The sequence below is a fragment of the Sceloporus occidentalis genome, unplaced genomic scaffold (assembly GCF_023333645.1).
Source record: "Sceloporus occidentalis isolate IW3139 unplaced genomic scaffold, rSceOcc1.0.p SCAF_20, whole genome shotgun sequence".
Taxonomy (NCBI): Eukaryota; Metazoa; Chordata; class Lepidosauria; order Squamata; family Phrynosomatidae; genus Sceloporus; species Sceloporus occidentalis.
In genome coordinates, this window is record NW_028317000.1 from 13622324 (window position 1) to 13637999 (window position 15676).

A 15676-nucleotide genomic window follows, 5' to 3' on the forward strand; every position below is an offset into this window, starting at 1 on the left:
ATTCGGATGCAGCACTTAAAACAACGTAAAACTGCCTTGTTTTTCTGTAGTGCGGATGCACCCTGCGCTGGAGGGATGGTGACACATTTCCAGAAAGGCAGCCAGGCCTCTCCCTGTTTATCTCACATCAGTGGAAAAAACTACTTGCAGGGAGCTGAGAAAAATAATGAGTAGCTCTATCCACAATTGGGGTTTTGCCAGCGGGAAGGTGCACACACCTAGGTGTAACTTTGCAACATCGCCTCCTCCTTCCTCGGATGCATCCGTACTGCAGAGATAATCTAGTTTGACACCTCTTTAACTGCCATGGCTCAGTGCTATGCAATTCTGGGGATTGTAGTTTGTTGGGGCACAGAGCAAATTGTATACATTCATTGTTGAAGTCTAATGGACTTAGACTGCATCTGCACCACAGTAATAACCCAGTTTGACTCCACTTTAACTGCCATGACCCATTGCTATGCATTTCTGGGGATTTTAGTTGGTTGGGGCACCAAAGCAAATTTTATGCATTTATTGTCCAAGTCGGAAGGATGTACTCTGCATCTGCACTGCAAAAATAATCCAGTTTGACGCCACTTTAATTGCCGTGGCTCAATGCTGTGGGATTCTGGGGTTTGTAATATTTTGTTAAGATATTTATTGCAGTCATTTAATTCTGCTTTAACGTACTATTAGTCTTGGGAGAAGGGTGGGATATAAATAATATAATAAAATATATTAAAATTAAATTGAATTAAAATTAAATGTTTAAATTGCATTAAAATATATTTTAAATTTGTATATGAATATATATGTAATTAAAAATAATAATAATTGCAAGCTGCTCTGAGAGCTTTTAAGGCTCAAAGGCGGGGTACAAATAATGTCAATAAAATAAATCAATAAATCTATTTTAAATCGATTTTAGTTTGCATTGATAGTGTTGGTAGTTTAGTTTTAAAGAAAGGGATAAGGGGATATGTAAATTTAAATATCTGGAGTATTTATACCCCGCTCTTCAGCCACAAAGGCTATCAGAGCAGCTTACATTTTTAATTAGACAATTCTAATGTTAAATATAACAATAATAGTATATAATATAATAATAATAATATAATTAAATATAATAATATTATATTATATTATTTGGATTATTTATACCCCACTCTTCAGCCACAAAGGCTATCGGAGTGGCTTACTTTATTTTAATTAGACAATTATAATATTAAATTTAATAATAATAATATATAATATAATAATAATTAAATATAATAATAAGTATTATATTATTATTTATTTTATTTTATTTTGAATATTTATCCCCACTCTTCAGCCACAAATATAATAATAATAAGCCTCCTGTGTCAGAGAGCTCTGCGCTACCATTCCCAAAATTCCATAGCACTGAGCCAAGACAGCCAAAACGGTATCAAACCGGATTATTTCTGCAGTGCAGATGCAGCCCTTAATAATGATGTTCTTTTTTATTGCAGAGGGAGAAAAAGGCCTGCAGTTCTCGGCGGCGGCAGCGAGGGGGAGCCCCAGAGCTAGGAGTGGCGCTGCCTCCTCCTCCTCCTCTTCTTCCTTTCACCGGCTTCGCTCCACATGCCCATATAAGGGCAAATCAAGTTGCAAGGTGGGCGGGGCTTGCGGGTTTGGCTCGTTCGACGCCTTATTTGGAAGCGAATGCGGAGAAAGGGAGGGGAGGGAAAACACAAAGCAGGCGGCGAGGGGGGGTGTTCAGTGCGCATGCGCGCTGCTTCTGTTGTGGAGGCGAGGCCTTTTGAGGCCTAGTTTCCCACTTTGAGCTTCTTTTGTTTGAGGAGAGTTTCCTGCCCAAAAACTCCAGTCAGGAGAATTCAAAACCACAGCCCTGCTCTCATTTTATGTTCCCTCATGACTCAACAACAGACACACTGTTTGCACTTCAGAAATAATAAACCACATTGACACCACTTTTTTAACTGCCCTGGCTCAGTGCTGTGGGATTCTGGGAATGGTAGTTCAGAGCCCTCTGACAGAAGGCTAAGTAGCTTTACAAAACTACAAAGCCCCAGAATCCCATAGCATATATATATATATATATATATATAATATATTTTAATGTAAAATATAAAAATACATTATAAATATATTTTACTATAAATATGATACTATATAAAATATATAATATAAAATATACACAATATATATATATATGTTATAAAATATATTATCTAAAACATGATAAAAATATATAAAGATATATACAATAATATATATATAATAAAATATATTTGTATATAAAATACAATATATATATATATAATAAAATGCATTTGAATACAATATATATTATAGAAATATTTTACTATAAATACAATACATAATATATATATATATATATATATATATATGAATATATTTATATAAAATATGATAAAAATAGATAAAACCTGCCTGTGTTGTATGTTGTACGAGAAACAATTAAACATAATACATATTAATACATGTTAAGAGTCAAGCAATAAAATATAGCAAAAGATAGATATATATATATTGTTCAGGGGAGTGTTCCCAGATATTACATGATTTGATTATATGTCGGTTGCTTCTACAGTCCTGTATTTCACTTGCATAATTTGTTTGTAACTATTCTATCCTTCTCTCTTCAGAACCCAAAAAAACAAGGAGCCAGGATCTGGATTTATATCAGATCCCTGGCTTGGAACATGACAATTTCGAAAGGAATTGCATGTCGTCCGCAAGTGTGTGTGTGTGTTGTATTATGTGAAATCAAGACGCCTACAACGCAATGACTTGGCAGCCCTAGAATGTGCAAAACTAAACCAGCCTCCCACGACCAACGAGCCGGATTTTTAACCACACGCTGGGAGGGATGAAAGACGGAAAGCGGCGCACAAAAAAGCACATTTTGTTTAGTGGTTTGACTCTGGAAAAAGAAGACAAAGGGTCTCAAGGAAAAGGAGGCAGGGACTGAAAATTTGGGGAAGTGTTGACTCTGGAAATAGAAGGCGCTCTTAAATTATATGTCCATTTTAGGACGGGAAAAAGGTTGGAGGAAATAGGTTTCACAAGCTGCCAGCAGGAAAACGGCCCAAGCGTCGGATTGTCCAAATGCCTTTGGGGCACTGTTTCCATTCTGCCATGGCATTGCTTAATGGCATAATCCATCATCCACTCGCTTCCTGTTTTCTGGTGTTTGCATGCAGCCAAATGTCTGGATGCAACTACCTCCTCTGTGGTCCAAAACACATTGCAGAAATAATCCAGTTTGAGACTGCTTTAACTGTGGAATTCTGGGATTTGTAGTTATGTGAGCCGTTTAGCCTTCCCTGTCAGAGCTCTCTGGGACCGCAGTAAACTACAACTCCCAGGATTCCATAACATGGAACCCTGGCAGTTAAAGTGGATTAATTCCACTGTGCGGATGCTGCTTAAACAAGTCAAAGCGCTTCCTCTCACAACCATAAAACATTTATTTAACCATAAAACCGTAAACATTTTTATCTAAGCAGCAGTTTGATACATTAATTCATAGCAGGTTGGGTTTTATGGTGCAGCTGGGTTTCTGTTATGCTTTGAACCAGTGTGTATTTTTATGCAATTTTATATTTTAGACACTTTAATCTTATTTTTTTTATTTTACCTTATTAGTTTAATATTATTTTAATGTATTTAATTTTGTATCTTTTTCATTGTATTGTTTTTAATGTAGTATTGCTGCCCAGAGCCTATAAATAATTATAATGTATTGTATGCTTATTGTATTTTACAGATGTTTTATTGTTAGCCGCTTCGACCTTTTCAAAGAAGCGGGATACAAATAATTTTATTATCATTATTATAATAAATAAATAAATAAATAATCTTGTCTACAGACGATTCCAATTGTTTTGAATTTTATTGAGATTTATTAAAACATTGGGTCCTTCCGATGAAATGAATGAATTAATATTAAAATATTAAAATAAAATAAAATAAAATATTAAAAATGTAATAAATATTAAAATAAAAATATAATGTTAAAAAATATTAAAATAAAAATATAATGTTAAAATAAAATATTAAAATAAAAATAGAATGTTAAAATAAAATATTAAATTAAAAATATAATAAATATTAAAATAAAATATTAAAATAAAATATGATAAATGTTAAAATATTAAAATTAAAATACAATGTTAAAAGAAAATATTAAAATAAAACAAAATATTGAAATAAAACAAAAGCAGCGTTGTTTTCCTCAGCTGTTGCTGCTTCACTAAAGAAAGGCCTTCCCTCCCTCCCTCCCGTCTCCATGGCAACAGCCTCCACGCGCGGGACTCGCTTTCCCGAGATGCAACGCGCGGCTAGGCCTCAGAGCGTGAGGGGTGGGGGAGGACTCTATTTCCCGTGACGCCCCGCGGCGCCGGACCGGAAGCGGCTCCTCCTGGGGCGTAGCTTTAAAACGGAAGCCGTGAGCCGCCGGGGCGGGGCAGTAGCAGTAGTTCTTTCGGGCCTGTCTTGACGCGCAGAAGGAGTCGGAAGCCGCCGCCGTTCGTAGAGTCCCAGCGCCAGAGCCGCCTCGCACCGCCGCCTCTTCCTCCTCCTCCTCCTCTCCCTTCCTCGCCTCCGGGACCATGGTAAGGCCCCTCTGCGCCGCCCCCCCACTTGCGCCGCACGGCCGCCATCTTGTCTCCCGGCCGCCATTTTGTGGGGGGCTCCGGGGGGCCCCCTTGGAGGGCCTGGCCTGGGGCCTCTCGGGGCCAAGGAGGGCTGGGGCCAAAATGGGGAAGGCCTTTCTTGGTCTTCCTTTCTCTGGCCCCCGCCTTCGGCCCCATTCTGGCCCCGTCCTTAACCCGCTTCTGACCCGCTTCCTCCTCCTCCTCCTCGTTCTCGCAGCCCACGTTGCGCCTTGGGAAACGGCAGCACCCGCCCAGGGGAAGAAGCCATGCTCGCCCATAGGGAAGCATAGGAGAAGGCTTGCCCATAGGGAAGCATTGGCCCATAGGGAAACATAGGAGAAGGCTTGCCCATAGGGAAGCATTGGCCCATAGGGAAGCATAGGAGAAGGCTTGCCCATAGGGAAGCATTGGCCCATAGGGAAGCATAGGAAAAGGCTTGCCCATAGGGAAGCATTGGCCCATAGGGAAGCATAGGAGAAGGCTTGCCCATAGGGAAGCATTGGCCCATAGGGAAGCATAGGAGAAGGCTTGCCCATAGGGAAGCATTGGCCCATAGGGAAGCATAGGAAAAGGCTTGCCCATAGGGAAGCATTGGCCCATAGGGAAGCATAGGAAAAGGCTTGCCCATAGGGAAGCATTGGCCCATAGGGAAGCATAGGAAAAGGCTTGCCCATAGGGAAGCATTGGCCCATAGGGAAGCATAGGAAAAGGCTTGCCCATAGGGAAGCATTGGCCCATAGGGAAGCATAGGAAAAGGCTTGCCCATAGGGAAGCATTGGCCCATAGGGAAGCATAGGAGAAGGCTTGCCCATAGGGAAGCATTGGCCCATAGGGAAGCATAGGAGAAGGCTTGCCCATAGGGAAGCATTGGCCCATAGGGAAGCATAGGAAAAGGCTTGCCCATAGGGAAGCATTGGCCCATAGGGAAGCATAGGAAAAGGCTTGCCCATAGGGAAGCATTGGCCCATAGGGAAGCATAGGAAAAGGCTTGCCCATAGGGAAGCATTGGCCCATAGGGAAGCATAGGAGAAGGCTTGCCCATAGGGAAGCATGGGGGAATGCTTGCCCATAGAGAAGAATAGGAGAAGGTTTGCCCATAGAGAATAAGAGGAGAATACTTTCCCATCGAAGGTAATAGGGGGATACTTGCCGAAAGGGAAATAGAGGAGAAGATTGGCCCAAAGGGAATCCTTGAGCTTTATTTGCCCCTAGGGAATCGTTGGAGAAGACTTGCCCATAGGGAACCATTGAGAGAGATGCCCATAGGGAACCCTAGGAGAGGATTTGCCCATAGAGAAGAATAGAAGACTCGCCCATAGAGTAACACTGGGGAATGCTTGCCCCCTCAAACATCGTTGGAGAAGATTTGCCCATAGGGAGTCATTGGAGAGTACTTGCCCATATTGCTACCCCATTGTATATCATGGGACTTGGGCATTCATGGATTTGGGGTATCCATGGGGGTCCTGGAGCCAAGCCCCAGCAGATGGATACCAAGGGCCCACTGTATAATAGCACCCAACATCCACAGCAGAGGGATCACTTTACTGGGCCGACTGGAAGGCATGCCCAGCAGAGGTAGCCCTGTTCTGTGGATGTTTAATGCAGTTGTACTTGGCTTTATGGGACTAGGAGGTTTCTGCCTCCATCGCCAGAAAGAAACCTTTTGCAGGTAAGAACCAACGCTCCGTTCTCCACTTTAAGAAGGGAACCCGGGAGCCCCTTCTTGTGGCACCCCTTCACCCTAAATAAGCCCCATGGTCCTTATGCTTCTGTCTGTCTGGGGAGATGCAGATCGAGGGAAGGGCTGGGGGAGAAGAAGGATACAGAGGAGCCCATTGTGTGCCATGCGCGGAGGGTGTGTGCGTTAGGGCACTTGTCGCATGGGCACCAAATCGCAGCACTGGCTCCCCCCCCTTGAATGCGGCGATCAAGCGCTCTCCGAGGAGTGCCTCTGGGGATTTGGTTGCCTAAAGTAGTCAGTTCACCGTTTCTCAATGCTAAAACATCATCCTTCTCTCTTTCTCAGGGTTGTGACTCCTGCGTCTTTCCTGCGCGGCCTTTTGCTGGGCAAACCGTTTCCTCCTCTGAGTAACGGCTTCCCAGCGTTGCTTAGGGCTCATGGTCACTGCCTTGCTCTCTCGTTTTGCCTTGCCGCCCCTGCTCCAGAAAACGCGTCTGCTGGGCTGGTTTCCTTTCCAGGGATGGAACGGCTGAGCCTCTGTGCCCTTCCTAAGAAAGACCCTGCTTTCTCCCAACTTCTGTTGCTGACAATGGATCCCTTTTCTTCCCTCCCACCGCCTTCTCTTTGCGGTCACTTAACCTTCTTCACCGTTCAGCCCCATGCGGCACAACTCAACTTCCTTTTCTGGAGCTGGCAGCGGGCGGCTAAGCGCCTCCTTCCAAGCTGGCGGCTTAAGGGCACCTGCTCCTCCTCTCCCATTTTTGTTCTTTTCCCCCACCCCTGAAAGCTGCTATTAAATCCCAGGTGCCTTTGCCCTTGCCTTCTCCTAGGCATGGGCTCCAGGAGACCATACTTCTTAGTTACACCCTTGTTGGTTTATCTCCCAGCTTTGAGAGGTAAATTGCCCAAGAAGGTGCCACTCCCAGATCCGTTTGTTACCCCTCAGTAGCTCAATGGAGCTCTTGTTCCAGTTCCTTTGCCTATGTCCTCTCCTTCCAGGAGCAAGACTTCTGACTTGCCTTAAAGGTGAATTGGGGGCTTCCTCTGATTTAACATATGCGCTCAGTTGCGTACATGAGGGAACTTCTTAGAGAAGACGCTACCGTCAGAGACCTTATAGAGACCTTATAGAGATGGAGCATGTTGGGAGAGAAATCCATCTTTCTGTGGCCTCACTAGAATGCTCAAATCTGGGATTACAGCGAGCCTGCTTCTCTCACAGCTTGGTGTGCATGGGTTGCCTGTGTCAATGCTCGGCTTCGAGGGTGCGCCAAGTGTGTCCACAGCATTATAAATTGAAATGTATATTTATTCTTTTCACTTGTTTGCCTTCATATTACTTGTGACACGGTAGGATATAAATATTTTTAATGCTAAGAGTGTAGATGATACTGTCCTTTCCCCCGTATTGTGCTGTTCTTCTGAAGTATAAGGAATACTTTCACACTGGGGTCCAGTAAAAGTGCATTCTTTCCAGACTGGGAAGGAAATTGATGAGACATAATCTGCAGAGCCCTGTATCGGGGCTCTGGTGGTTGGCATGGAAGAACATAACCAAACTGTCTGGACAAAGGGGTCTGTGGTTCAGACTTGTTTCTTTCACTGACCAACCTGTGAGATGTTCATAACCATAACCTGAAGACAGTGGCTTGCCTTGTCTCCCCAGAAAGTGACCCTTAGACATAATGCCTTTGAAACACGGAGATAACTACTTATACCAAATAGCTTTATTCTCCAGTTGTTTGGCTTCTTTGGATAACTTTGTGCACTGCTAATATGAATATGAGAGGGTTTTTTCTGCCCTGCCCATTGTCTCTGCACCATGCATGCCCTCTGTGGCTTCTCCTCTTGGAGGATTCATTTTAACTGCCATTGACCCCTTTTCCTTCCTTTTTCCCCCTTTCTCTTCCTCCCTCAACCCCCATCAGGCATCTGGCGTTGCTGTTTCCGATGCAGTTATCAAGGTTTTCAATGACATGAAGGTGCGCAAGGCATCTACCCCAGAGGAGGTGAAGAAGCGCAAGAAGGCAGTCCTTTTCTGCCTGAGTGACGATAAGAAGACTATCATCCTGGAGGAGGGGAAGGAGATCCTGGTGGGAGATGTGGGTGATACCATTGAAGACCCCTACCTGCACTTCGTCAAGATGTTGCCTGACCGCGACTGCCGCTATGCCCTCTACGACGCCACCTATGAGACCAAGGAGAGCAAAAAGGAGGACCTTGTCTTCATCTTCTGGTGGGAAATCTAAAATCAGTCCTGGAATTGCAGCCATGCCTTCCCCTCATCTTCACCCCAGTTGTTTTCAATCCTCGCTGCAGCCATGTAGCTGCTGGGGAGTACCTGGTTGTAACTAGGATAATGCTAACAAGTGAATGAAGTTGGAATTCAGGTTCTGGTCCACTTGCAACTTTTGCTTGGAGATCCCATTCCTGGGTGCACATTTGTGGTTTCCTCCTGAACATAAAGTAGGGTGGCTGCACCATCTATCCCATCTATTTGCCTGAAGCACCCCCAGTAGATGCTTGCTGACACTTTTCCTGTTTCGTGGGGTAGTTTTGTTTGGTAGCATCCTGCCACTTAAATGAAATCTGGGTTATGACCTCCTGAACTAGTTGTTGACCAACACCCAAGTTGCCCTAGCAAGGGTAATTGGTTGTTAGAGACAGAGAAATTGTAGTCCCAGCTTCATTTTAATGGCCATGTATTCCCCATCCCAGTCTAGTAGCAAGCAACTGGGCTTGGGCAAGGGTGAGGACTGGGTTTTCATGGAGTCTTAGCAGAACTAAGCATTCTTTAAGCCCCTTAGTTCTCTTCTATTATCCTCACTGGATGGAGTACTCTAGTAAAGACACCTTTAAGCATGCTAAACTCAAGGTTTCCGTGTGTATGCCTTTCCCCCCTCCTCCATGTTGTGAATCTGTAGTGTAGGGAATCGAAAGTTGCTTAATAGCTGCTTTTGTACATGATGACACAAGAATACTATAATGGAACCACTGGTATTGAGTGAGAAGTGCAGGCAACCTAAACCTGGGGGGCAAGAGGTGTATGCAAGGACAACACTCCAAAACTGATTCCCATGGAGTCTCTGTTCAAAAGACTGTGCTGATATCTGTTATCAAGTATAGCTGTGGGGAGCCATTAACATGGGGAAGTTCTATATTTCAACTCCCAGACGCTCCAGCCAGCTTGGCAAGGGACTGTGGGCATCTGAGTCCAAGACATGGAGGGCCAGAGGTTCCTTGCCCACATTCAAGCTTGTTAAAGTGGGGAGAAGGAGCTGGGTCCCATAATTCCTTACTGAGCAGATTTCTTCTTCTGGTGTTGTCGTGCCATAACAGCTCCATGCTACCCATCTCCTTGTTCTTGTTTCTCTCTGCCTGTGCTTTGAGCCGTGCCAACCTAGTCTCCCCTTGTGGAGGCTGGTAACAGACTATATTTGGGTGAGCTTGACCCAACTCTGGTGCTGAAGTAGTTGTTTTTGTCTCCTCACAGGGCGCCTGAGTCTGCCCCTCTGAAGAGTAAAATGATCTATGCGAGTTCTAAGGATGGCATCAAGAAGAAACTGACAGGTGAGAGCTGGCATGGGCACTTTCTGTACATTGAGGTGGGGGGAATAGGTGATGGGTTTGTTTTTCCAGCCTGAGCCTAGGCTCTGAGATGACTAGTTTCATCCTAGCAAGCATGTGATATGCTCAGCTCCTGACTAACCATAGCTTGTTTACATACCTGAGATTAGCAGGCTGGGTGTCCAGTGCCTTGCCAAGAGATAGCCCTTGGTTTAGTCAGCAGTATGGAACGGGCAGCATAACGTTTTAACTGCTTGTCGTCTGTCTTGCTTTTAATCTTGCAAAGTGCTTTATTCAGTGCTCACATCTCAACAGCCATAGAGTTGTAGAACCTGAAATTGAGAGAAGCGGCTGCCACTTTCATAGTATGTTTGCTCGGTCCAGTCTGTGTTAGCCAGACAACCCTCCCCTCCCCAAAGCAAGTAGTCTCAAAATTACCAGAAGTAGGAAACCTACTGTTAAATTGTATGATCTGTGTTTTTAAAAATTGCTGGGGTTGTCTTGGGAGGCACTTAGAGCATGGGTCAAAACATTGTGGTGAGGGTAGTAACCTGATTACGAACCCTACCTGGCCTGGCTTCCCTGGATGATTTGTAGTCCATGGTTTCTGGAGAGGACAAGTGAACCAACTTCTGCATTGTGGACTTGAGTCACACTTCTTTCCTGTTGAAATCAACAGGACAAGCAAGTCCTGGCTTTAGATGGCCAATTGCTTCAAATTAGATTAAACACTAGTATAAGATTTATTTTAGCTGGCTCCAGTCTATATACCTATACAGTGGGCCCTTCCCTTATGCGGGGGATCCATTCCGGACCCCCCCCCCCCTTGCGTAAAGGAAATTCTGCATATGCTCACAGCCCGTTTCAAAAATGGGGCATGTGCTCACGGCGCAACATGCCATTTGTTTGATTGCCGCGTTGCTTTAGCGTATGCTTGAAGCTGCATATGGTGTGCGCACACTGTATATCAGGTAGGAATTGTGTAACCCTCTAGATTTTGAACTGCGAGTCCCAGTATTCATCATGACAATTATGTTCATATTATACTATATTATACTGTTCAGCAGTATCTGGAGGACTGCACAATTCCCACCCTTGTTGCATATTTTGGAAACGAAGTCAGCTTCCCCCAACCTGGTGCCCTGCTTATGTTTTAGACGATGAGAACCAGTATTATAACCCAGTATGCAGAAACTATGGGAAGGCAATGCAGAGAAACATAATAAAGCCATGGGTGAGAGCTTTTTACATCTCTAGCTACGATTTGCAGTTTACCGGTTGACACAAGATGGTTTAGGGAATCAAGTGCAGCCCATCTTTTGATGATCAAAGGTAGACTTTAAAAGAGAGGTAGGGAAAGGAGGACCTTCCTGGTATTGCATGACTGCAACACTCAGCCAGTGGCCAGGGATTGTGGGGATGTGCAGTGCAGCAGCATCTGAAGAGCCATGTGTTTCCCATGCTCCAAAGGAATGACTCACTTCCTGTTTCCTCTCCTGCCATTAGAGGTGGTTCCCTCTTGCCTCTGGATGTTGTTGTCGATATTCTTCCGCCAGTCTTTGTGGAAGGGATGGCGTTGCTCCCTCTCCTGTGCTGGGGATGGGATTGGGACATCTGCCTGGCACAGGCATTCACACGTGTGCCCATCTTTTCTCTTTACAGGGATCAAGCACGAGATGCAAGCAAACTGCATGGAGGAAGTGAAGGACCGCTGCACCCTGGCGGAGAAATTGGGCGGCAACGCCGTCATCAGTTTGGAGGGCAAGCCCTTGTGAGCCTCCCCTTCCCCCTGTCGTGCCAGCGTCTCCGGAGCTTCCATGTTAATGGCCCTGTGCTACCGTTTGGGGTTTGGTGGGTGGGACGTGGGGTGGGTTTTCCTTTTTAGTTACATTCTGGTTTTTCTGCCTTCTCATCTTTGCCCCCTCTGGTGCTCCCCTCCTGTTTAAATAAAACACATAAGAAGCGGTTGCCCCCCAACTTCGCAGCTGCTGTTGAAACTTGCCAAACCAGCTACAGCTCCTTCCCTCACTTTTCCAAGCCCAGCCTTCGAGGCGATATTCCTTTGGGGGCTCCCACTCCTTGGCTGCCTCCTTTCTCCTGTGGGACCATCTGCTTCTTCCATTCCAGCTGCGGGACCATTCCTCAGCAGGGATCCACTCCTGGCCAAGGCTTGAGGGCGGGGGGGGGGTGTTATTTAAAGGCAGGGGTCATACAGGGACCCTCTAATTCCAGAATTAATCCACGACTCCCGGCGTGTAGATTTTTTTTATCGGTCTCCCCGTATGTGTGTTTTTGGAAAACCGTGTGGAATGGCAGCTGCGTTCCTGGCCCCTTCCCCTCCCTCCCTCCCTGTGCCTGACTCCCCTTCTTAACTGCCATAGTGGCTTTGTGCTTGTCTGTAGTACTGTGTATAAATGAAATATCGTAGAGGAAGTTGCACCCATCTCGAGGGAGGTGGGGTTAACAAAAACGAAACAATGGAAGCAGCACCAATGACCTTCAATAAAAAAAGAATAATAATAATAATAATAATAAGTAATGCTGCCTTTTATGTGTCGGTCTTTCGTCGCCTGAGCTTTGGGAAGCGGATGCAGGGTTAATATATACTATGGTGAATCTGTGAATGAGACTCCTCCAAGTCACCCTGCCATCAACAACCATGCTCAGGTTTGCCAAACTCAGGGCTGTGGCTTTCTGGATTGAATCTATCCACCCGCAGTGCAAGTATTCTCTTCTTCTACTGCCTTCTTTAGCAAGCTAGTGAGTTGTCATCTTGCGATATGACAAAGTACTACAGTCTCAGAGACCTTGGCTTTGAGGGAGAGTTCAGTCTAGGTTTGCTCCAGGATCCTTTCTATCTCCTTTCTTCATCGTCCCGCTTTCACAGCTGTAAATAGAAATGGGAGATACAAAAGCATGGGCAATCCTAACTTTAGTACTCAGCGATATGTCTTTACACTTCAGGATTTTGTCTAGTTCCCTTATTCCCAGTCCTAGTCTTCTGATTTCTTGACTGCGGTCTCCCTTCTGATTCAGGACATGGAAAATCTTGGAACTAAAGGTGCTAACATTTTCCTTTGGTAGGAAGAATAAATTGCTGAAACCTTGAATTATGCAGGCCTACAAAATTGGATTTCTTTTCCCCCGCTGGCAGTCCTGTTTGCCAGTGTCCAGGAAGGGAAATAGGCTTTACACAAGTGTCCCCTGTTTCTTTGCCAGTCCTTCAAGTGCCCATCTCCTTCCAAGTCTAACCAGGTAATTCCCCCCACGCTTTTCAGCCTCTTTCCATCAAACTTTCTTCTTTAAACTATCCAATGACTCCAAAATAAACAGCCCTGGTTCATTGGTTATGAAGGCACATTCATGTATTCCATTCCCCCGGAGACATTGTTGGCAAATGACCTTTTAAGGTTTGCTAGGAGCAAATGGCGATGCGTCGTTTCCCGGTTTGGCGTGCCTCATTGCCGAGCTCCAGTTAATGCCTAACTGAGCTCTGTTGGGCTGGAAAATCGAGCAGCCAGCTTTAAGCTGAAATGACTTCCCTGTGAGCTAAAATATGCAAGCTTTCAAGTTTCACTGAAGTTTGTTGCTTTTAATGGAAGTATTCGGTCATGTTCTCTTGCCCAAGGCAGAATAAAACCACTCACTTCCTTATTTGTCTGTTGGGCACAGGCAGGCGTCGCTTTGGAAATAGCATCCAGGCTTGGACTTTGGTCAGTTTGCTGTGGCCTCTCGGTTGTGGTGTAATCGCAGAGAACATGGCTTGTGCCTTTTGTTTAAATAAGGTTCTATTCTGAGATGGGAGCCTTGGGAGTGTCTGCATTTCTATAGTGAAAGACATGTTATAGGTGTAGGTAGCCTAAACTTGAGCTGTTTGGGACTAAAGTAATGGAAGTATCAAGAGAATGCATTTCTAAAGCGAAAAATGGAAGTAGTACGTAGAGAGATCTTGTAGCACCTTTGAGTAACTGAAAGAGAAATGGGCAGCATGAGCTTTCCTAGACTTCAGTCTACTTTACTTCCTCAGATGCGCTGTAGGCAATCTAACCTTTTTGGGACTACACTTGGCCCTCTGTTTTCGCAGGGGATCTGTTTCGGAGACGCACCCCGGCGAAAAAGGAGACATGCCGATATTCAAGCCCCATAGGCCTGAATGGGGCACATGCCTGCGAGCGCGTGCCATGGCTCACACCCCATTGAAATTAGGTTGCCCCTCGGTGAATATTCAAGACCAAGGATCTCAAGTCTGCGAGAACGGAGAGGTGACTGTACAGTGGTCCCTCTACATTTGCTGGAGTTAAGGGTAAAGGACCCCCATGAATGTGGAAGCACCACAAATATCACCCCAATCCTCTGGACAGCCTTCAAGGGCAAGGTACAGTAATGCTGCATCCCTCCCCAAATTTGGATTGCAGCTCCCATGAAGCCCTAGCCACCTTGAATCCCATCTTGGGAGAAAGGGAGGGATATAAATCCCTTCAATACATAAACAAATGGCAGAGCAAGGAGTGCAAATCTTTGCTTCATCCCCACCCAGAAGAAGAAACCATTTCAAACACAACTAAGCACAATTAGCTAGGGCTGATGGGAGCTGCAGTCCAAACTCGTGAAGGATGCAGGCCACAAGATCCCCAGCCCTTCTTTAGCCTCAAGCTCACTCTTGTTGGGATTTGAACTCGGGACCATCTTGGCTCCTTTGCTCCAGCCTCAAGTTTTTGGCGGCTGCTCTTTCCCTAGGTGTGGCTGACACAGTCACCTGGGTTACGCCAAGCGAGATCAAAGTCCTGGGTGCGGTTTCCAGCCTCGACTGAAGTCATGGAGTCCTCAAAGCAGAGTCACTTTGGCTCTGTCTGGCTTCTCTTCTTAACCAGCTAAGCTTCAATAGGTATTAAACTGGCAGAGTCACTGTGCGTCAGGCGAAAGAGAAGCAGAGTATTTGGTAGTGGGCCCTTGGTATCCACTGGGGTTTGGTTCCAGGACCCTCGGTGGGTACCAAAATCCATGGATGCCCAAGTCCCATTAAATATCATGGACAGGAAAATGGTGTCTAATATAAAATGGCAAAATCAAGGTTTGCTTTTTGGAATATACAGTGGACCTTCGGTATCCATGACACTGGAGACAAAGTTCAATTCCCGGCTCAAGCATAAAAACTTTGGCCAAGTCACACTCTCTCAGCCTCAGGGGAAAGCAATGCCAAACCCCCTCTGAACAAATCTTGATAAGAAAACCCGAGGATAGGGTCGCCTTCAGGTCACCATAGGTCCAAAACAACTTGAAGGCACGCAACAACAACAACAATACAGTAAACTGTTCAAAACGCTCTTTTCTGAACAAGAGATCTGCAAAGGGATCTTACGGTGTCCTGATAAGAAGCTGGGATTAATGGGATTCCACCCCTTTGGTGAAGGATTTGAACTGGTTGCTTTTGGCACAGAATGATTCCAACAACTACAATATCCAAATATCCACAAAATAGCGATCCCTTTATAGGGCCGACGGAAATGCACCAGTGCAGTGTTTGTTAATGGCATCGTGAGCCGGTGCGTTGTGGTTTGAACGTTGAACTAGGACTGGAGAACAGGATTCGAACCCTAACCCATTGGGTGATTTTGACCAAGTCACACTCAGCCTCAGAGGATGGCAATGGCAAACGTGCCAAGAAAACCCCATGATAGGTTTGCCATAAGTCAGAAATGACTTGAAGGCGCACAACAACAACCCCATCCTGCTTCCAAGGCGGTCGGAACAATCCTTTTCACAACCTTTGTGTGTA

At 45.2% G+C, this 15676-nt stretch overlaps 1 protein-coding gene across 1 annotated transcript; it reads left to right on the forward strand.

Annotated features, from left to right (window-relative positions):
• Positions 1-4429: 4429 nt before the first annotated feature.
• CFL1 (cofilin 1) lies at positions 4430-12435 on the forward strand. Its single transcript, XM_089482938.1, has 4 exons — positions 4430-4607; positions 8262-8569; positions 9827-9903; positions 11563-12435. Exons 1-4 carry the CDS (start codon positions 4605-4607, stop codon positions 11673-11675), a joined length of 501 nt encoding a protein of 166 aa, XP_089339064.1. The 5' UTR covers positions 4430-4604; the 3' UTR covers positions 11676-12435.
• Positions 12436-15676: the final 3241 nt, after the last annotated feature.